Genomic DNA, 22,634 nt, shown 5'->3' with positions numbered 1-22,634 from the left:
ACCAGGGCCACGTGGAGGTGCACAACTGCACAGGCCGGTACATCTCGGATGAGAGACTGACGCAAAGATGTGTCACTAAGAGGAGAGGCTGAGTGGGCATGACCAGTGACCACTTCCTTTCCTCCACCACAAAAAACGCCTTTCACCCACACTGACCTCCGCCTACTGCTCCATGACCATAACTACCATCATCACCATCATCATCAACTATTCCAGACTTACCTGCACAACAAACATCTGTAACATCCCTCATTAAACTATTAACATAACCATCTCTTTAACTTACTCTTATGTTCATTTACTAAGCCAGTGTATCTGTCTAAGTGTCCAACTCTTCCACATTCTTTCATTTCTGTGTCGCTGTTACTGCAGCACTGTAGTACTGCTGCAACATATATATGGTAAAGGGTCAGGGGAAAGGCTAACCAAATAAACTGCCCTGATCACCCACTCTTTGGGGAGTTTAATCTGATCCCCTCAGGTCGCTGTCTTAGGCTACCTATGTTAAGAACTAGACGTGCCAGGGATTCTTTTATTCCTGTGGCTATTAGGAACCTGAATTAACTTGACTGACATTTCTTGAATCTTTTATACAGTATGTGATTTATTTATTTATTCCTGTCCGTGTTAATTATGACAGATTTACCTGTGTACTGTCCAATGGGATGCTGTCATTGGTTTTGGGGGAAGGAGTGTCGCCATTGGTGTGTGCCATGTTGTGTTTGCAATGTTGTTGGCATCTGGTGGTGCTTTTCTGTGTATGTGTTTTAGACATCCTGCTCCACACTACATTTTCTTCTTTAAGGATAAATAAAGTGAAACTTGAACTTGAACTTGGTTAGGCCAAGATAACACCATGGTCATGGGTTAATTCCAGAGAGGAACATGTTAAATGTTAGATTAAATGTATTCCTCTGTGTACAGTAAATGTGGATAATGCCTCATAATCAATACATGTTTTATTAGCTCAAGATTGGATTACTGTAATGCCCTGTATGTTGGCTTGAATCAAACATCCATCTCACGTCTGCAACTTGTGCAAAATGCTGCTGCCCGCTTTTGAACAAATATACCTAGACGCGAACATGTCACTCCTGTTCTTTACACACTACATTGGCTCCCTGTGCATTTTAGAATATATTTCAAAATGCTATTGTTTGTTTTTAAGGCCCTTAATGGCCTGGCCCCAGAATATTTATCCGAGATGTTAACCCTGCGTGAGCACAACCGGTCTTTACGGTCTTCTAACCAATTACTGTTAGAGGTCCCAAGGTCCAGGTACAAACGGTGGGGTGAGCAGGCTTTTGCGGTTGCTGCCCCGAAACTCTGGAATAAGCTGCCCCCTGATATTCAGACAATTACAGACGTTGGTCTTTTCAACTTGTTTAGAATGGCTTTTAATACGCAGTAGTGGTGTGATAATTATATTTATGTAATTCTTTATGTCAATCTTTTTACTGCTTGTTATGCTGTTTTTATCCTTCTCTGGTGTGAAGCGCTTTGGACGCCTACTGGTTGTTGTTGTAAAGTGCTATACAAATAAATTTTGATTGACTGATTGATTGATATGTCCCGTGACATACGGACAAAACCAAATCACCAGCCTTTCTATCAGCAAGACTGTGGGGACCTGGGCCAAATACAAATACACTAAATTATATTACAATGTGAACGAAACGATATGAACTTAGTCAAATAACATTACAACAGGGTCCGAATTGAAAGGTATAAGCCAAGGTATAAACACGTTCTGGCATTTTGCATTAGGATTGGCCAGCTCCCACTGTCAGCCAGCTGTCTCTCTCTCTCTCTCTCTCTCTCTCTCTCTCTCTCTCTCACACACACACACACACACACACACCTAAACAGTAGCAGAGCATGTGTCTCCAGGACGCACTACGCCTGTCTGCCTCCTACCCCTCACCCCCAACCCCGAAGCACTCCACACGACGCAGCGAGGGGTTGACATAGAGGGGCATGAAGAGCGATTAACGTCCTTGTCACAAATTTGGACCGCGGGACGCAAGCGGGGAGGCGACTGATTAATTGGCGTTTCAGCATCAGCCGTTTTGACGCCTATGGCCAATCTATTAACAGAATTGTTCCGAAACCATCTGGCCTGGATGTTCTTTTGAAGGTCCAAGAACACTGCCCCGACAAACGCCAACAAACACGAACATTTGTGTCAGTGTGCGCCATCAGTCTGTTATTTGGATGGAGTTGTTCGAGTTTCACATATCCAATAGTCATTCTTTTAAATGGGCAGTGTAAAGCTTGAAGTTAGTTTTCTGAACATCCTGCAATCAACAAGTAGGCTAATTAAAATGACCTGCAAGTCCTTAGTAAGGGAAAACATGGCTGTTTTTTCGTTTAGAATTTATCATTTTCAGTGAAACAGACGATAGGCGACCATAAGACAACATATTTCACTGCTATGAACTCCCTCAGCACCACATATTTACGCGATGACGTACTTAACGGTAATAAACACAAAAGGTTTCGACCTCTCAATAATAATAATAAAAAAGCTCACACTGCTGACATTTCCCACAGCTCAGAACGTCACTGAGATAAACGACTTGGAGACTTGATGGGTTCTCATTACCGTCTCAATTAACTCTTGCACCTTTAAATACTTGCACAGTGAACAGTGTGCGCTGCCGATTTGAATCGCCGTTCGGCAGAAAAATGGATGATAACGAAGTAGGACGGTAGGAAAGAGCAGGAAAAATTACAGATAAACCGAGGTGAAACAGCATCTGCGAGCTTCAAATACAACTACTTTTGAAAGGGCTGGGTTTGGTGGCAAAGGAGGCAGAGTTGTCAAGTCACATGCAAAAACTCTTCAGTCAGATACGGGTGTTTTAAAAAAGTCACAGAATTACTCTTTTGATATAGAACAAACACATTCTGACAGAATCATCAGTAGGGGTGGATTAGCCTACAACCTTACTGTGTAGACAGCATGAAGTGTTATGTAGCCTTGAAGGAAATCATAATGATTGACAGAATGATTGACTTAGGTTTATACTGTATTTATATGTATATGTATTTATATGTATATGTATATATGTATATAAGTATTAAATGTGCTCACAAAATGTATGAATTTTATAATGATAAGCCCTTACACCTTTAAGTATCATTACGCATAATCAAGCTGCTTTTATAATAACAATTATGGCATTAAAAAGAAACTTTCCAGCGGATGTATTAGTGATATTTCAGGCTGTAAGGGCTAATACAATATTATCCTACAGCTTAATGAGTGCAGTCATGACTGTGTAGTAAACCGTTTGTAAAAAACGATGTAATAGGAAGTAAAAAGTCGACTTGTCAATCTTTATGAGGCTTTATTTGTTTATAGCCTTTATAAATGTGTTCATTATGGTTTGTCCACAAGTTTAAATAGTTTATTGAGGTCTTAATAAAATATCTGTGTCATACTTTGGTAAAAATACTGTAGCGTCGGCGCAAAAAGACCCCAAAAAAGACAGTGTTAGCGTTCTCCCGCGAACGGCATGCAGGGATATGAGAGCGAACATTTGGGGGGTTTATGTCGTTATTCTCTTAAGTTATAAGTGTAAAGTTAGTGTCTTTAGTGTAACATGTTTCACTTTAGTTTGCCCTCATGTGTGATCCTTTTTGTGTGGGGGGCTGCGACCTCCCCTGTTGGTGTAGTGTGTGTGTCTTCTTGATATGCCCCGTGTGTATTATGTTCTGTATTTTGATCTTCGCTTTGGTTTCCTCGTTCTCAGCTAATAAACCTTATGATTGGGGAACTATCTGTGTCGCCATCATATCGTTGCAATATCAATCAGAAGAAGAACCTATGTGGGAGCCTGTTCCTCTACAAACAAGCGTAATGCATGATAATTTTGCTTCGACATAGCTTAGTCAGATGTCCTGAGCTTGCAGAATAGCAAACTTCCGTACTTTCGTTCTTTTATCGTGAGCGTGAGTTCGTGAGTCAAGATATTTGAAATTCAGTTGGTTTTGTTCAACAAGCTCACCTGCTTGACATCATGAAGGGACGAGTTCTGAACAGCTCATTCTCCTCCAACTGACTCACATGCTTCTACATAGCCAGCCCAAACAAAAGACTAAGTTTTGTTATTTCTATGCATCGCCATTCCCTATACCCAAATACACGTGTAAAAAAGCACTGAAAAAGTGAAATGAACATAATATGTGAAGTGCACTGAATCTGTGGCAGTTAAGTCGAGTTTGAATAAGTTTGTTGAGCTAAAGGCATTTTTGGCCTTTCTTGTCCCTTTGCCCTTTCACTGAGAACAAACAGAAGTGCCTGCAAGGAATGGCATGGTACGGCACATGGTACGTCGCCACACGGAGTCACTCCCTGGCACTGGTCCTCTGCAGAGGGAGGGACAGGCCACCGCCCAGTCTTGCCCGGCTCAGGCTGACCCACGCAAGTGCCCTGACATGCAGCACACAGCATAAACACAATCAGTGAATTCATAGCCTGAGGGCCAGTAAGGAAGTAAGACTGCAAGACAAACCATATTGAGCTCATGGCCTTTATGGTGTTCCAGAAACAATGATTAAGTGAAAAACGTCAGAAGGGTTAAACCTGCTCCACTCCCTGGAAAATGGACAGAAACGACAGGCCTCTCCCAGATAGCTTTCTAATACAGCCTGTCAAAAGGCCTCGGGGCTTATTTCTAGCTGGTATTTGGCTTCCTAGCAGGCCAATGTCAGACCAATGATAAACGGACTAAAAATACATTATATTTGGACAATGAATTTCATTCTACTGTCATGATCCCCCCCCCCATCAAATCATACAGACCATTCCACTTATGTGAGGGGTCACTGAAGGGACCTCCAACATGAAACATAGAAGTCTTAAGGTTATATCCTTAAGATGTTTCATTGATATAAGACAAAAAGGCCTACAGATAAAGTGCAGGCCTTCATCTGAATTGTTACTTAATAGTGGTTGGAATGATATTGTTGTATCTAGTGTTCAACCTGAGGCTACTGTCTAAGCCATTCCCTGACTTTCCAGCAAATTCATTTTCTTCATATCCCAAGGGTATTCTTATCTTGAGTGATGTACTTTGGTCTCCATGGAAACAAATTATCTTTTATTTTGCAGAATTCAGTATAGACAGCAATATTCCATTCTTTTTAGTTTCCTACAAAGCCTCTTGGTGTATAGACATGCTTTTCATCTTGAATTTCTCTCCCTTTCTCAAAGATACACACGTTCTTTCTCCCTCCTGGTCCATGCCTCCCATGTCAGGATGATGATCAAATTAATCATGAACACAAAGGTAGAGTTGTGAATAGCAGGAAGCATTATTAACTAATAAAAGCATGTGAAAAAAGAGAGACCCTCCAGTCCATCCATCAGTTGAACTGAGAACTGAGAAGTTCACCTTCACAACCCATGTCTTTCTGAGCATCACAGTCTCCTGCGCTCACCTACAGAGTGCCAGAGGATGATATTGCAAATTATGTAGTTTTGACGTTATTTGGGAATATGGCATAGAGTAACGTTGATGCATATTCGTCCAACATGATTCAAAGGACACGTTTATCATTCATTTATAGAATATCAGTGACATCCAAAACGCAGGGGCTGAAGTTCACGATCACTTTGACCTGGTGATGAAGAAGGTAGTTAAAGATTGAGTAAAGGTTGCTAAATGTAGACAGAAAGGAAAATAGATTCATGAGATGCGCAACGCCACATTTAACTAGCTGAAACTAGCCTCGGACAGGTTTCCGTTGGATAGTTATTTGTATCCTCACTAGCTTGCCACTTTAGTGAAGTATCCCTGTTTCGAGACTACCTGGTCACGAGGCGCTGGTTTTGGAGTGGCAGTTGCACTTGATTCGCTCCACTTAGCGCAATTGGGTAGAGAAGCCCCTTCACGTCACCGTTAGTACCTGGTCAATTGATGTGGGCTCCTCGGTTAAACGAGCGTAATGTTTCTCATTTACTCTCTCGCCTCCTGAGTCACGGAGTTAATCATTTTCTCCAGCCTTGGTGACGAAAGCCGGGCGTATATAAGAGCGCACCTGGGGAAGGGGGTTTTGGTAAAGCGCACCAGACGTCTAATTACGCACGACAGCATTGCGACCAAACAACATCAACATGATTGCAAACATCTCTCTCCTCTGCCTATCCTCGCTTCTGATTTTGAATATTGTTGGGGCTAAACCGATATCTAGTTTACAGGTGAGCTCGAGGACAGTTGTCCCTTTTTTGTGTAGTTAATGTTTGGGATTATGGGTTTCAATTACTTCTTGGTTCCTTTAAATTATTTTAGAGTGAGTAAAGACATTCAGGATTTGTGTAAGAGACACTGTTCATTGTTTCCTTCTTCTGTTAATCTTTCCTCTTGTAGAATCTGAATAAGCTGCTAGAGGACGAGGCATTCGACTTGACTGAATCCGAGGTGGATGGGAAGGATTTGAGCCCAGAGAAGAGCGATTACAGTGCGGGGGGAACGGGGCATCCCTGGGAGAATGCAGAGGGAGATCCCGCTATGTCTGGCAAGGAGAACGCGCTCGCGCGCCTCCTCAACGACATCCTATCCACGTCCAAGCGATCCTGGAGCCGATTCAAGAAGGGCGGACTGCGCAGCTGCTTCGGCGTGCGTCTGGAGAGAATAGGCTCTTTTAGCGGTTTGGGTTGCTAAACCAAAAGGTAGGTTAGAAATTATGAAGTCGGATTATTTGAGACAAAATTAAAATTACATTATGTAGTGTCATAGTATGTTCGAATTTATGACATAATGGGTTGTACAAAGATATATTATATTCCTGTAAACATAGTTTTAATGCAATACTGCAAGTTCAGGATATGTTAAATATTTACAAGAAGACTTGGTGTGGGCAATAAAGGACGTTTCGCTGACGACGACTGTATCTTGTTTCATTGTTGAAGGTTCTAATGGCAAGGATTTGCCCCTTGAAGTCTTCGGGCAGAAGGACTAAGTGACCAGGTGGAACATTGGAAGCGCGTTTACAACTTTTCTTTGGAGTATTTAATTTCGGTTATTTTTTGTTGAGATATCATTTGTTGTATCAAATGGCATTAGAGATGTACATACTTTTTTAATGGCATTGACTGATGTGAACTGTTTTATCTATTTATCTATTTATTTCATTGCTGAGACCTGTAGTCCTGGAATTGAGTGTAACCCAGTAAAATAAATATTTTGCATAATAAAATTGCTTCTACTTATTTTGTTGCATTATTGTACAAGCAGGGAGAGATACAGCTCTAATATAACCTACAATTAAATTAACTTCCTAGATTTTACGTAGATGTACACAATTAATCCAATTAATTAATAATCAGCACCACAGAATGACTGTTTCATTAAAGGATTTTAGCTGTGTGTTTCTGCCACAGGATGCTTGACATGCGGACCGTTACTGAACGTCCCCAAAGCCTCGATACATCCCTTAGCTCGCATCACAAAATTCACGAACACCATTAGACACATATGATCTTATCACACCTTATATGAAACACGGGCAATTACAAAAATGACCGGTATGCCATGCCTAGCTCAAATATTCCGAATAGTTCGAATAGTGTGTGTCGTGTCTTTGTTGAACAGGGCCCAATCAATCATGCTCAGTACTTCTGTAAAGGATGTTCTTCCTGAGCCGCCACTTCCAGCACTCATCGCTAAAAGGTGCTGGCATGCCATGCTCATCTCTGACACTATGAGGAGTGAAAGAGATAATGCCGAGAGTGAACGATATAAAAATCATAATCATAAGCTCTCACACTCATTACAAACCCCACAAGCGGAGCGCCCACGCACGCACGCACCTCACACACTGTAGCACGCCCCTGAGGATTAGCGCAATGGCCAAGTCTCTCAGCTCTGCTGGATGTCTTATCCTGATTGTAGCACAGATATGGGTGCGAGGCAGCCCCGTGGACTGGAAAGACAAATTCCAAGAGCTGGACACTCTGAAGGTGAGAGGCAGAGAGGTTTGTCATCGCAGCGTGCAGATCCCACACATTAAGGCCCACACAACAGAGAGACCGCTGGAAAATAAGTGTACAAAAAAAATAATAAAGACGTAACATTTATTTTAGGCTAAACATTTTATGTCACTTACTGCAAACACCACCTAACCAACCGCTAGCTGTCTGTGTCCTGAGCCCATAAAAACATAACAAACTGTTCCAGCAAATCACAGACGAGATTCAATTGGGAGCAGCACGGGAGGGAGGGGGAGGAAGTAGCGAGCTAGCTCTCTGTTTTGTTTGAAAGTCAACAGAAGTGATGTTACCCAGAGTACCTTTAAGAACAGCATTGATAGAATACGCAGACATGTGCACACAGAGCACACAGTGTTTACATGTGCATATGTCTGTCATTTTAACAGTAGCATATACAATGCACCCGGGGAGAGTTTGCCTTTTGATGTATCTTGTTCAGAATTTCATATCAATTGTGGTTGATTTTTAAAAGCTATCGTCAGGGGTTTTTTTTGGCGTTGATGTAGCATAGGCTTCAAGCTACTGGCCACAAGCGCCGTGCGTAAAGATGCCATTACGCACTCATCAATTACTCATGTAAGTACATTCCTAAGCAATAAAACGATATAAAGTATTATGAAAGTCTGATGCGTTATTGATGTCTGCATGTGGATATGAACAATTACATCACTGACTCATGATCATAAGTGCTTGTCAACAAAACATATCATCATTCCTGATAGAAATGAATTAAGCATTGATTTATAATTCAGCCTATACCATTTTCTCTGCATCACTGCAGACATGTCAATCATAATACATCCATGTAAAAAAAAGCAGTCTATTAAACTTACGAAGGAGACGTAATTTGGCTTTTTAAAATGGTAAATCATGACAAAATACCATTAATTATGGGATGGAGAACGGAACAAGTACATTGACTGCGTGGGCAAACAGAACACATCATCAGGGAGGCGGAGTTCCATGCGCAAATGTATCGAGGCCTATCCATTTAGTCACAGGATGTAAGGCCCAAGGCGACATAGAGCAATTGGAAAGGCAGCTGGTACAATAGATATTTCGTTTGTCAATTTGATAAGACTCTCTAGAGTGCTTGTAACAGGCAGGGAAATGCACATCCCCCATGGAATGTTTTTTCCTAATCAACCAAAGACATAGCTGTATATCCTCCCCCAGCTTTTTGATCTGATGGGAACGAACAGAGAAGGGACAATTTAATTATGTTATCTCTGTCCACGGAAGGGACCGCGGAATCCTTCACCAGGCACCGAGCCAAACAAGAATGACCTAACTGCTAAGTGATTCCCCATTCACAGAGTTCGGAATAGTTATTTTTAGGTCCGTTATCGACCTTACTGGAAAACTGCATCACTTTCGAATTCCAACACGATTTCAATAATCTCAAACAACTTGTCTAGCATTGTCTGCTTGTCCAATTATGAACCCTGGATATCCTAAACACATGAGTAAAGAATACAGTCATTAGTCATACAGTCACTTTAATAATGTCAAAATCAACTTCCTGGAGTACAGTAATTGTGCGCAAAATGTCCCTGCCTTTCACTTTCTCTATATCTCCTGCGCTGTGGCGCCTAACGTGTACGTCCCTTGATCCAAGAGAAGCGGCGCCAGCCACGTAACGCACTGATTGCCAGAGTGAAACGTAGGCTATACTGGTAATAGCGGCCGTAAGGAGTATAGGGATGACGATGTCAGGTATGCGTCTTATCACTGACGGCAAAGCTTAATAAGGACGTATTTCCGACAGGGCCCTTTATCGCTATGAGGTGTCGGTATGCAGCTTTCATTCCTCGCATAACTATGAGTGTCAGACTTTTCAGTATAAAAGACAGTGGCCTGGCAGCATAGGCATAGAGAAAACAGCTACTACTATTGCAGACATTAGGACTACAGAAGATTCTCCGGGTCTTTAAAATAATAGCGTATACAGAAAATGCAGCTTTTCAACATTCCAATTACTCTCCTTCTTGCGTTCCTGAACTTGCACCTGCTGAGTGGGCATCCAGTAGTACCCAGTGAGCTCTTATCTAGTGAAGATGTGGACATCTTAAAGGTAAGTCTTAAATCTACCAACGTCTACATATCGGGGGATCATGTGAAAGAAACTGCCATGACAGACATGCCAAATTACTCTGTTCTCTGGGTGGATGTAAATGCAAAATATGTGCTATACCTAACGAGTTATTGTCTGCAACAGGTTCTTCTTCGCCAATTGGAGGACTCTATTCCTGAACAGAGACCAGCTGCCACTGATGGCGAGTCTGCACAGAGGGATGCGGAAGTGCCTTTGGAAGATATGTCGCTACCCGAAGAAGAGGACTACACAAAGGCTCAGAGTGCCCAGCATCCTAGACTGAGTCTAGCTGACGTAAAAGAGTTTCTTTCTGCCCGCGACCTGAAGGCCGTCCGGAACGACTCAAAGAGATACTCGGCATGCTTTGGGAGACGCATGGATAGGATTGGCTCTATGACTTCACTGGGATGCAACACTGTTGGACGCAAAAGTAAGTTAACGGAATAATAATAATAATAATAATAATAGTAAACATCCAACAGGCCTACAACATTTTGATGATGGTCATGATGGTTATGATAGACATGACATTGTCAGATGTTTACATATTAATGTTTTCTATGCTCTTTCACATTTGCAGATCGGAGAAGATGAAGTCTTAATGGAGAAACTGGAAGCGATTACGCCATTACATATCATGAATTGGAATTGTATTCATATTTATACATATTTATTTTGATATTTATTGAACTGAAGTTGTGATCTTCTTATATATGCCCAGGCTTACGTGTGACCATGAACTGATTGTTTTATTTTACTGTATTTACTTTACAGCACTTGTTATGGGTCAGAACGAACAATTCAATAAATGTTTACAACTTACAACAATAAGTAGTTTCTTCACTGACTGCTTTGTTTTAATATCTCCATCTACTATTCTGACACGAGATATTCATGAGATTATTTTGATGATGGCCATTTTCAGTCATGATAGCAATGGCGTCTATAAGCTTTGCTGGCAATTAGAAATCTGCAACTTTAGGAGCTAAACTTATCATACTGAGTTGATCTTATAACAGTCAAACACGCAACATTGACATCTGACTTAACAAAAAATAGTAAGTAGAAGTTGTTAAAGAGTAAACTAACAAAAGTATGCGACAGCAGGAAGTTTTCTCGTGGCTATCATCGCAGCTGTGATTTCAGGACCACGGACAGCGAAGCAGCCGATAAGGCCATCTACAGAGATATCGTTTGCCACAAGCACATCGGTTCACTGGAGGCTTGTTGTTTGTTCAGTCCAAAAATGAAAAAAGTACCACAAAACTTAACATAAAACAACAGCAACCCTTTCCCATGAAGTGTAACGACTCAGCAAACCTACACACCATCTCACCCAACAGCCTCACAATCACACACAGTACAATGAGCTCCAGACCATGCTTTCTCATGCAGAACGGATAACCTGAAAATGTAGCAGCAGGGGTGTACTTAGAGAATTCATCCCAGATAGTTAGGCTGCCAGTGAATAAAAATAATTTAGAATACCCATTAAAAAGCGTGGGACAGATGGTAGTGGGAGAGGTGGTGGAAACAAGGGTAAAACCAACTCAACATGATGACTACTGACTCTGTGTCTGTTGTATAACGTTCTTATTCTCATATACCAAGCACCATTTGAACCAATGACCAATAAACATCATCAGCATGGCAGTAATGAATTTAAGGTGAACTGGGGATGATGTGTTCAATACATGTCACATGCTACGGTGGCCTATTAGCCCTGCCCCAAATAGTAGTTCAGTGTATTATTAGCCTAACAGCAACACTGCAAGAACAGCATTGGTGCTATTTTACATGAATGTCTAAAAGGCTGAGCGATGCATGTTTTTGGGAACATTTATGGACTTCCATATTGAGAACCACTTCATAGTAATTCATACAGTTATACAGTATTCAATATGTTATACAGACATTCATAACATTATACAGCATATAACTAGCATAATAATTTCGTTTTAAGGGTGGGGTGGGGTTGAGTTTTTAGTGGAACAATAGTTAGGCTATGAAGGTGGGCTTGAGTTATTAGTGTAATCACTTGCATAATCTCCAGATTGAAATTACAGCAGCCTTAAAAACACTAGCAAAACCCTACTGATTTCTGTGATAAAGCAGATCAAAAGCAATAGGACAATCAGCAATACCTGAAACCAATAGTCTGCAATGGTTCCAGGGACTATAATTAGACTCACATGATTGTAAGGCAGTGTGCTATGTTTAGTTTGGGGTGAAGATAGCCCTTGAGCCTTGTGCAGGTTTGGGTATGTGGGGAATGGGAGGCATTCGTGTTAGGAGTGAGAGGGAGAGTGAGCTCACCTCTCAATACTGATCCTGGGGTCACAATGCTGGTGTTTGTGTCTGGGGCGTCACGACAGCAACTCTAAACACACACACACACACACACACACACACACACACACACACACACACACACACACACACACAACACACACTCATACAGACACACACGGAAACACAGACAGACACACTCTCTCTCTCTCTCACACACACACACACACACACACACACACACACACACACACACACACACACAGAAACACACTGAAACACACACACAAACCTCCTGATGGGCCACTTAAAAAGGAAATCTTCCACTGCTCTTATCAGAGAAAGGTGCCAGAATGCTCTTCAGGCACTCACTGAAAAGATGACACAGTGAACAAACGAGTGTCCGTGGTTACGCTATAAAAGCCCCCTGCGAGGCAAACGACGGCCCAGAGAGTGGGAGACACGGGGCAACAGCGGCGACAGGGAGAGACACTAACCATGGTCCGGCTAATAGTTTTATCGGGAATCCTGATTCTGCTTTGTCAACAGATGCTTGTGATGGCTCACTTCCTGAGCAGACCCTACCCAGCTAACAACCTGGCTAAACTAAAGGTAAGAGAGACTCCTTTCACTGGGAACTACGGGGGGAGGCAGAGAATGACAGAGACAGCGAAAGAGTTGGTCTGGATGATGGACGAGAAGCTTCTGGCGTGTGACAGAGAGGCTAAAGGAGCATGGAGATGGTGTGTGTGTGTGTGTGTGTGTGAGTAGTGGTGGTGGGATCTAAACAGCTGTGGAGTGAATGAGGCTGGCATTAACTTGTATGATATTTAGGAAGGGCATCTAGCCAAAACAAGTAAATAAAGGCCAACCCACTGAGAGGTAGACAAAGGAGAGAAGAAAGAGAGAGAGAGAGAGAGAAAGAGCAAGCGAGAGGAGGAAAGAATCTAAAAACTGAAGAAAATGAAGAGAAAGACAATGATGAATAGTGTTAATAAGTGAATAGTATGAAGAAGAAGAAGATGATGTTCACACCAATGTACTATTAAAGGTCAGGCTCTCTCCACTTGTGAGCCATGATGTTAAAATCTTCATATTCCAGGGAGCAGACGAGGGGAATAGATTTCATCGTCATATCAGTCAGTACATAATCTGTGTTATCCAAAGACCAAATAAAATAGTTAATTAAGACTGGAAGAGGACAATCAGAAGAGGATATTACCTTGTTTATTGCAGCCAAACAAATAAAAAAAAAAAAAACGTCTTTAATTACACCGAATGTGATCCAAACAGGGCAGAGACAACATCTAGATATGAGAGCAGGGACAGAGAGAGCCAAGGTAATAAGGTACTAAATATTTATCTTATAAAAGCCTGGCTCACAATGAATAAACACAGGACATCAAAGCAAGAGAACTCAATCAAGACAATGTGGCCATACAGGAAGACTTACAATGCACTCAAACCTCCAGCCACTACTGCTGGTTGTGTGAACTAAATCTTTTAGCTAAGATCAAATACTCACTTCTGGCTGGTGTGACACACTTACGGCTTCAGTAAAATGGTGCTGACTTCTGTGCTAGTTCTGTCATTTACTGAAGACCAAAAGGAAGCTGATTGTGATTTTCTTTCTTACTTTGTTTAGGATTGATCACACACACACACACACACACACACACACACACACACACACACACACACAGGGATAGGGATTGAGAAACAAAGAGAGAGATTGTGTGAGAGAGAGAGAAATATGTTTACTTTCAAAGTGTCTTATAGATGCATAGGTATGCCAAACTATTTCACAATGTCAGGTCTGCTTACATTCTTTGATCCTCAAAGGTAAAATATTAGCCTAGAAATCTAGACGCACCCTGACACCCTAAATTAAATTTGCTGCCAGGGCTAGTCTAGTAACTCTCCGTTGGCTTGTGAGCTCGAAAAATTAAACTTCTATCAGGCCAATCAAATCGTGTATATAGTTGTTAGGCGGGCTTAACATAATGATTGATGGCAGAGTTGTAACGGTTTGGCTTGAATTCCCTGCTACTTGAAAACAAATAAGATAATGTTGCTGTTGGCGAACAGTGTGACACGAGTTAAGCTTTTATTAAGTAGGCAAAAGTTTGAACTAGCCAACTAGCTCTGCTGGTGGGAAACGCATGGGACTCATAGCGCTGCCGCTGTCCTATTGTGTGCAGAGAGAATTTGAAAAACAACCAATTATCCCACCCCTCGAACTGAGCACTGCGAACGGTGAGTGCCCAGACCCTACATTTTAATGTGGGTCTGGCTCGTCAGGCTAGTAAAATATACTAACAGCTGAAACAATAAGCCACAAAAAAAACAATACTTTGTTTTGTTATTCAGAATTACAGAAACATTTCTATTAATGATTAATGTCAGCAACATCGCACACCTGTTAAAAGTGAAAGCTACTCTATGCCATGTATCTTCATGCCCTGTCCTCCCCGAGCCTCTGCTGTCTAACGTGTGTGTGGTGTTTGACTGGTGGGCCAGACTCTACTACAGCAGCTGGAGGACACCTTGGCACAGGTGGAAGGAGGGGGACCAGACTACGAGGAGCTGAGCCCAGAGGCTGACCCCGGCCAGGTGTCCCAGGGCTGGGCAGGGCAGCAGGAAAGTCCCAGGCCTCAGCCTGAAGATGCAGGCCTGCCAGAGGAACCTGCCCAGAACGTGCAGACCATCAAAGACCAGAGGAACCGGCTGCAGGACCTCCTCATGGCCGCCCGGAGCAAGAGCTTCTCCGCCTGCTTCGGCGGCCGACTGGACCGGATCGGAACCTCCAGTGGACTGGGCTGCAACACGAGCCGAGGTACCACAAAACACCACCACATAATGCCTCAGTGACTCTTATTATCGGAGTCTAGATTCACTCAGTGACTCGTTGAATCACAACATGCACACTCACTCACAGAAGTTTCTGTCATTCTACACAATTTACAATTCAGGAAGAAAAAGAAAATACTGCAGATAGTTTGAAGCGTATCTCAGTTATGGCTGACATCATACGCCACATTTACACACAACAGTACACAGCTGATAAGGAGAGGCCTAGGGGGGTCCTGCCTGTGGAGTGACCTTCCCACCAATACACAAGCCAGGCCAGCCTAGCCTAAACTTCCATGGAGCCGTTAGTGAATCTGGAATAATGGGGTCAAGTCCTGATTTGGTACTCACTCGTCTCAGCTGAATCAGGACCACGGCCACCATCAGTCAGCACATGCTGCCTGTGGGCTACCAGTGGCGGTAGTTTACATGTTAGTGAGTGGCTCTCTGTGCACAGTCTTACAGTGCAGTATAATACAGGAGGTGCATTGAATAGTCACTGTTCGAGCATCCTGAGGACGAGCTGGAAAGCTTTTCATGAATAGATACATTTAATACAGGGTAGGTGCCTTATTTTAATACAAATCATCTTAAATGATGTACTATTTAAAGGAACCTATGTATAATTTATAGTTATACTCAATCAAATACCATAGGCCAAAGGAAGTGATGCAACCAGGCTGGGGAGGGCATTTCTGTTAAAAGTAGACATGGTGATTGAGGCATTACACTCAATCACCATGTAGCTTAAATGAACCACATGCAAAAGAATATTGTGGCTCATTACCTTCTAGCCTCCAGTAGCAACATAAGTTTCATGTAAATGTTTTTAAAATAACCAAACCATCCTTTTCTCTGAAAATGATAATGGCACTTCAACCCTGAATGCATGAATTAGTTTGATTAATTCAGAAGTCATATCACTTTTACTCATCACATCATGTCACTTGTGTAAGTTCTCATACATGTATGTTTTCTCTCTGTTTAGGTTGAGGACATGGCCATGCGGACTCTGGATTCTGTTTATACGAAATCAACTTGATCCATAAACAACAACAACACACATGGCACCAGTGTTGTGGTTCAGCTATTTTTATTTGTCTTATTTCATACTGTACTGGACTGTCCGTATGGAGAATGAGGGGTGGAAGTTGATTCTTGTTTCCCCTGTTGTGTTTCTAGTCTTGTCGAAGCATGTTTCTGTTGTATGCCCACCCCTTTTCCTGACAAATAAAAATGGAAAACACTGGTTACTGGGAGCTGTCTTGTACCTCAAGTGTCCAGGGATGTCCATCACATGTCCTGGCCCTCCTGGGAGTTCTTCATAGGCATTAAGCACACTTTCAACAAGAACACGTGGATGCATGTTGATGCTCTGAAAAAGCATTACATTCGAGCATAGAACCCATATGTGTACTGTATGTGGTGAGTAGCTGTGTGTGAGAGACGGTATGTATGAGAGAGAGAGAGAGAGAGAAAAAAAAGAGAAAAAAATAGAGTAGAGAGAGAGAGAGAGAGAGAGAGAGAGACAAAGACTACAATTACCATCTGAGGCTTATTAGTGGAGTCTGTTTAAACACCTGTCCTGAATCAAGCTCTATTAAGGGCATGCAAGACCATGGGACAATCTCCAGCCAGTACACACAACATACACACACACGTCACACACGTCACACACACACACACACACACACACACGTCACACCACACACACACACACACACACACACGCCACACACACACACACACACACACACACACACACACACACACACACACACACACACGCCACACACACACACACACACACACACACACACACACACACACACACACACACACACACACACACACACACACACACACACACACACACACACACACACAAAGAAGGTGGAAGCCCACACATGCACACCTCCTCCTGTTAAAACAGCCTTGTTCAAACCAATGTCATTAAAAAAAGTCACCTGTATTTTTTTTTTTTTTCTCACATCATCACAGAGCTTAGCTCATCAAAATCTCACACGCTGTCAGGAAGGCAGCCGTGTGCTGTGGTGTGGTGTCTGTGAGCCTTGAGACATGGGGCTTCTGCCGGTGGCAGCCACACAGTATCACAGAGCGCTGACTCCTTGCATCCGTCCAAAAGCGTCCCCTGAAGCCACAGGCTAATTAGTGTAGAGGACTCATCGATAGCGAACCTGTCACCTGCTCGCCACCCCGTTGGCCTGGTGATGGCTCATCATCACCCAGCGTCACAGGCAGGGACTACAGGGTTGCTGGTAGTCTGTGGCAGCATAATGGCTATATGGCTGAGGCTTGTGCTACCCTATAAGGGCATCTGCACTGGTTAGAGGCAAGAGAAAGTAGGCTATGACGTAATGGCATCATAGGCTATGATGTCATTTTGATGACCATTTTCATATACAACAAGCTATTTAGTGGATTGTAGGAAAAGAAAAAAAACTGAAAAAGCAGAATAGAGCGTCTTTCAAAATACAATAGAGGCCAGTAGACGACATAAGGCCGACATGACAAATTGTTCATGCAAATATTCTACTTCAGAACAGTACAGTGCTTCAGTAAAATTAAAACTGTATAGGCTACTACAACTAATACAGTTAGGAGAGGTACTGTATCAATGCCGATCTAATAACAAGTGCACAAGTACTTTATACTGGTGGGAATAGTACTGCAATACAGATGTGTGCAAAATAATTATATTTTTAGAGAGAGAGACATTTAGTATAATTTGTATTTTAGTATATTCTTTATCTTCTACTGTCCTTATTGTTTAGTTGTGTTTTTTATATTATATACTTTTAATTACTTTTTTCTGCTGTTAGTGAATGTTGTGTCTGATGTCTGTATGCTACTGAGACCTTGAATTTCCCCTTGGGGATCAATAAAGTATCTATCTATCTATCTATCTATCTATCTGTGCCAATTGCCCCTAGACACACCGTCATAAAGCCGTTACTGAGCCAGACCTCTGCTGGCAAGAAGCAAGATACCATTTCTGTTGTGCTCTCAGCAAAGACTGAGGTGACCTGTCAGTAGTATAGCTCAGGTTCCCAGATTCAAACAGAAACATGCTGGCTATGTCCTCATAAAGAAGAGTGGGCAGCGGCCAGTGGGCAGCGGCCAGTGGTTCTGAGGCCTGTCACCATTACTTTTGATTCACTTACCACCTGGTCCCTGCCTTCTAATGTTATCCGCTCTCAATGGGCTTCCTCTCGCCACAGAACAAAGCACGTCTCCAGTCTGAATCTCATCACATGGATCACACACACACACACACACACACACACACACACACACACACACACACACACACACACACACACACAAACACAGATACAAACACTGTTTCTCTCTCCACACACACACACAAACACAGATACAAATGCTGTTTCTCTCCACACACACACACACAGATACAAACACTGTTTCTCTCCCACTCACACAACATACACTGTGTCTCCACACCGGGATCCTGAGGGGCTGTGAGTGATGAACACAGGTATGATAGATAGATAGATAGATAGATAGATAGATAGATAGATAGATAGATAGATAGATAGATAGATAGATAGATAGATACTTTATTGATCCCCAGGGGAAATTCAAGATGATGATTGTATCTTCGGAAGCTGTCTGCTTGCTACCTGTTATCTCTCTCTCTCACACACACACACACACACACACACACAGGTGACATGCAAGATGATTCAGGATATCAAGGACACACACCAAGGACTAATTGTTAGTCCTTTGGACAGTTCAATATTTTTGATGCAAGCTCCCACAGAATGATCAAAATTGCCAATTGATCAGTAGCAGAATCACTCACACTACTGATGTAAAAGATTTATTGTGAGATTATTAAAGATGTATTGTTAATGTGCTGCTACACAACTACTGCTTAAGATATTACCCTGTATTACGCAGTACTTAATAATGATGTTACAAAGTAACATGGGAGCTGCCGCTTCAGCCTCACCAAGAATAAAACAAGTCCTTCAATTTCCAAACAATGGTGCTGAAATTGTCGGTCTCTTTAAAAGAAGTTCACAAAGGAACACTGTATGTGAGGAAATTACACTAATCTTTTTAAGGGTCTTTTTCAAAGCACTAACAAGCAGATACTTTAGGGTGTCAGCTAATTTAAGTGTAAGTGGTATAAAAAAAATACTGAACTGACAAGCATGTGCTTTGTGGTCAAAAAATGGAAATAAAAACGGACTAGAGCTGACCAGAGGCAGGCGATGGTCCCAGCAGTGAATGCATAGCGACAGTTGGAATGAATTGGGTTCCTTTGGGCATCACACACACTTACCATCCAGCCCGTCACACACCAACACACACGTCTACTCTTGTTTCTCTGCGTCAATTATGACCCGCTGGCCTGTATCACATTGACACTGACACACACACACACACACACACACACACACACACACACACACACCAGAGAATACTGGCGAAAGACAGGCAGAGTCCCAAACAATTCATACTCATTAGTCTGATATGGAACATGTGTCAGCAGCGCTTTTGATGCTTGTCACACTGAACCAAGAGGTTCCATTTAGAAACAGCTTCCAAAAAAACAGGTGAAGTCTGCCTCAAGAGAGACTAGATTCTACCAGGGAGAGGGAAAAAAGACGTCAAAAGAAGTCAAATCTGAGGAAAATTCCACACCACACAACACAATGCTGTACACATTGGGGAGAGGTTAAAATGGGGAGAATAGATAGATAGATACTTTATTGATCCCCAAGGGGAAATTCAAAATAGGTAGAATAGAATAGTTAACAATGTAAGAAACATGAAGGGTAGAAGAAAGAGGGATGAAAAGACAAAGAGAGAGCAGAGAGGGAAGAGGGAGAGGTGGTAGAGAGATTGTATGACATGACTGGCAGCTTCTGGAGTCGAGCAGATCCGTCACATCAGATCGCATTAGGCCAGGCCACACACACACACACACACACACAAACACTGTCTGAGTGTCTGAGGAGACTTAGATTCTTTGGAGCCTGTAAGGACATCCTACGCCAGTTCTTCACATCCACAATACAAAGCATACTGCAGTAGGGGGCGGGGGCAAGTTTGGCTCTGTAGCCTTTCAGTCCAGCTAAAGCTAGGATACTTACACTTGTGAGCATTTGCTCGAAGTTGGTGGGTCACCCAATGGAGGACCACTTCTTTGACAGCTGGACTAAACACACCCTCAGGCTGGCAGACAAGATTGCACTGGATCCCTCCCCGTGTTACATAAGGAGTACCAGCTCCTGCCATCCGGAAGACGAGATACAAAACACTCTTTCCTCCCTCACTCCATCATTACTGAATCAACAGAGGAGAGTAAAATAGATCTTTCACTCCTAGTCTAATCAACAGAGGAGAGTAAATATAGATCTCTCACTCCTAGTCTAATCAACAGAGGAGGGTAAAGTAGATCTCTCACTCCTAGTCTAATCAACAGAGGAGGGTAAAGTAGATCTCTCAATCCTAGTCTAATCAACAGAGAGTAAAGTAGATCTCTCACTCCTAGTCTAATCAACAGTGGAGGGTAAAGTAGATCTCTCACTCCTAGTCTAATGGACATTACCTGTGTGTAGGCTACACCTGTTACATGTGGAGTGAATGATTTTATGATCTTGAATGTTATTTTTAATGTCTTTCTATGTTGATTGTTGAGCTGTGATGCAAGACAAATGTCTATGTAAACGGACATTAAAGTATTATCTTCTAATCTCTCTCTCTCACACACACACACACACACAGCCCTCATTTACACACAACAGGTCTATTACATGATTTGACTTGTGTGTTCTTTTCACCTGCCATGTTGGTTTAAATTATTCTCTCTATCAATCAAAATTCATCTGGCCTTCATTCATCATTGTATCCATTTATTCATTTCAGAAAAATCACAGTCAGACCAGTTGGACAGCTCGATGGACACAGAGGGGTCTTTATTGAGGAGGGAGAGGATCAAGGCACAGGCTGGGGCTCTCTAGGATCCTGGGACCACCAACTTCAACAAGTCTTCCCAGGCCACACCCACACATAGGTGACCACACCCACCCCAGAGACCAGTCCCACCCACACATGGTCAACAAGACCTTAAAATGGCCACCGTTAACATAAAAGCTGCAAAGCTGCTATAACATAGCCCATGACTATCAGTCTCGTTGTCCTGCGAACTCTCAATTACTCTCTCTTTCTTACACAAACACACACACGCACGCACACACTCTTCCTCAATGTCCAGCCTAGTCCATTCTCCTCATACACACACATTGTCATTTGGCAAAGTGGTACATCCCTCTACACACAAAAACACACACTCTCCCTCTGCCTTTGTTCATAGCTAGCATAAACTCATCATGACAAGATTAACTCTCTCTCTCTCTCTCTCTCTCTCTCTCTCACACACACAAACACACACACAGAGCTGAATAATGCTTTGGGAAACACAGCCTTACCAGCCCTTTATCATGAGCATGATGCCTGTGTGCAGACATTAAGCCAGACTAGATCTGACTTAGGAATGGGTTTGGACTAGAACTGGACTAAATCTGACTCGGAATCTGGACTCAGCTCTGGAATAGAACGGATCATAAGCTGAGGTGCGTGCAAAGTCTTCGATCAGAGGCAAACGCTTTATTTGAACTGTTAAATTTGAATGTGTTTATATACAAATTCCAAATTCTGCTTCATTCCGTGTCCAGGTACTGTATGTTAGCAGAAAACTACTTCCTCCGACCATCGGTGGCAAAATGGTGTGACCCACGAGGTGGAGCAGCAGTGACTTGATTCCTGAACCCGCAGTGGCGAGTCCGCGCGCTTTGGATAAAAGCGTCTGCTAAATACCAGTCAACTAGCAGTGACAAGCAAAGCCAATGCTTGCAAACGTTCCCTAACACTTGCCTCGCTTTGCGAATTTGAACACATCTCTGGTTCTGATCCGGCTTTGAGCGGTCAGATCTCAAGTCAGATGAAATACAGAACTTGCGCAACCGCATAGAGACATCTTGGCCCAGACACACCATTAAAAACATACATGAATACAAACATAATAGTTATGGCTACACAAAATAATATCTTCCATGAGAACACCTTTGCTTGAAATTATGATACAAAATAAAACAGGAATGTTCACATATTTCATCCTCATAAAGCACTTTCAATAGTTCACATGTTAGCTGCAGCAAATAAAACACAACATGTTTTACAGTGGAAATAATCTCTTAAATAAACCAATAAAAACACAAAACAGAACAAACACATGTGAATGCCAGAGTGATGTATACATATGTGCCATCATAGTTCATCAAGACTTTTGTTTATTCCCTCTTATAATATCTACACTGAGCACTGCCTTAGTCCCCTTTGGGC

General features: G+C 42.4%; 4 protein-coding genes across 4 annotated transcripts in view; 3 read left to right on the top strand and 1 right to left on the bottom strand.

Annotated features, from left to right (window-relative positions):
- Positions 1 to 6,007: 6,007 nt before the first annotated feature.
- On the top strand, positions 6,008 to 7,206 carry nppal (natriuretic peptide A-like). Its single transcript, XM_048241876.1, has 3 exons — positions 6,008 to 6,208; positions 6,378 to 6,679; positions 6,920 to 7,206. The coding sequence occupies exons 1-2, from the start codon at positions 6,125 to 6,127 to the stop codon at positions 6,669 to 6,671; spliced, it is 378 nt and encodes a 125-aa protein (XP_048097833.1). The 5' UTR covers positions 6,008 to 6,124; the 3' UTR covers positions 6,672 to 6,679; positions 6,920 to 7,206.
- A 2,651-nt stretch (positions 7,207 to 9,857) lies between these two features.
- On the top strand, positions 9,858 to 10,922 carry nppb (natriuretic peptide B). Its single transcript, XM_048241714.1, has 3 exons — positions 9,858 to 10,073; positions 10,218 to 10,524; positions 10,675 to 10,922. The coding sequence occupies exons 1-3, from the start codon at positions 9,954 to 9,956 to the stop codon at positions 10,686 to 10,688; spliced, it is 441 nt and encodes a 146-aa protein (XP_048097671.1). The 5' UTR covers positions 9,858 to 9,953; the 3' UTR covers positions 10,689 to 10,922.
- Positions 10,923 to 12,822: 1,900 nt separating this feature from the next.
- Positions 12,823 to 16,482, top strand: nppa (natriuretic peptide A). The gene is made up of 3 exons (XM_048241433.1): positions 12,823 to 12,995; positions 14,904 to 15,219; positions 16,222 to 16,482. Exons 1-3 carry the CDS (start codon positions 12,882 to 12,884, stop codon positions 16,224 to 16,226), a joined length of 435 nt encoding a protein of 144 aa, XP_048097390.1. The 5' UTR covers positions 12,823 to 12,881; the 3' UTR covers positions 16,227 to 16,482.
- A 4,699-nt stretch (positions 16,483 to 21,181) lies between these two features.
- Positions 21,182 to 22,634, bottom strand: part of clcn6 (chloride channel 6) — a 21,678-nt gene continuing 20,225 nt past the window's right edge. Inside the window, 1 exon segment of the mRNA XM_048241985.1 lies at positions 21,182 to 22,634. This exon segment is cut by the window's right edge and continues 1,623 nt beyond it. The gene's annotated coding sequence lies outside the window, so the exon portion shown is untranslated.

Source organism: Alosa alosa, chromosome 4 (genome assembly GCF_017589495.1).
Source record: "Alosa alosa isolate M-15738 ecotype Scorff River chromosome 4, AALO_Geno_1.1, whole genome shotgun sequence".
In the NCBI taxonomy this organism is placed as follows: domain Eukaryota; kingdom Metazoa; phylum Chordata; class Actinopteri; order Clupeiformes; family Clupeidae; genus Alosa; species Alosa alosa.
Note: the sequence above shows the minus strand (reverse complement) of the source record. Positions and strands in the feature narration are given on the sequence as shown.

Coding starts and splice junctions, on each gene's coding strand:
- nppal (XM_048241876.1), top strand. CDS start 6,125: ATGATTGCAAACATCTCTCTCCTCTGCCTATCCTCGCTTCTGATTTTG. Junction 6,209..6,377: donor AACCGATATCTAGTTTACAG/GTGAGCTCGAGG, acceptor TTCCTCTTGTAG/AATCTGAATAAGCTGCTAGA.
- nppa (XM_048241433.1), top strand. CDS start 12,882: ATGGTCCGGCTAATAGTTTTATCGGGAATCCTGATTCTGCTTTGTCAA. Junction 12,996..14,903: donor ACAACCTGGCTAAACTAAAG/GTAAGAGAGACT, acceptor CTGGTGGGCCAG/ACTCTACTACAGCAGCTGGA.
- nppb (XM_048241714.1), top strand. CDS start 9,954: ATGCAGCTTTTCAACATTCCAATTACTCTCCTTCTTGCGTTCCTGAAC. Junction 10,074..10,217: donor AAGATGTGGACATCTTAAAG/GTAAGTCTTAAA, acceptor TGTCTGCAACAG/GTTCTTCTTCGCCAATTGGA.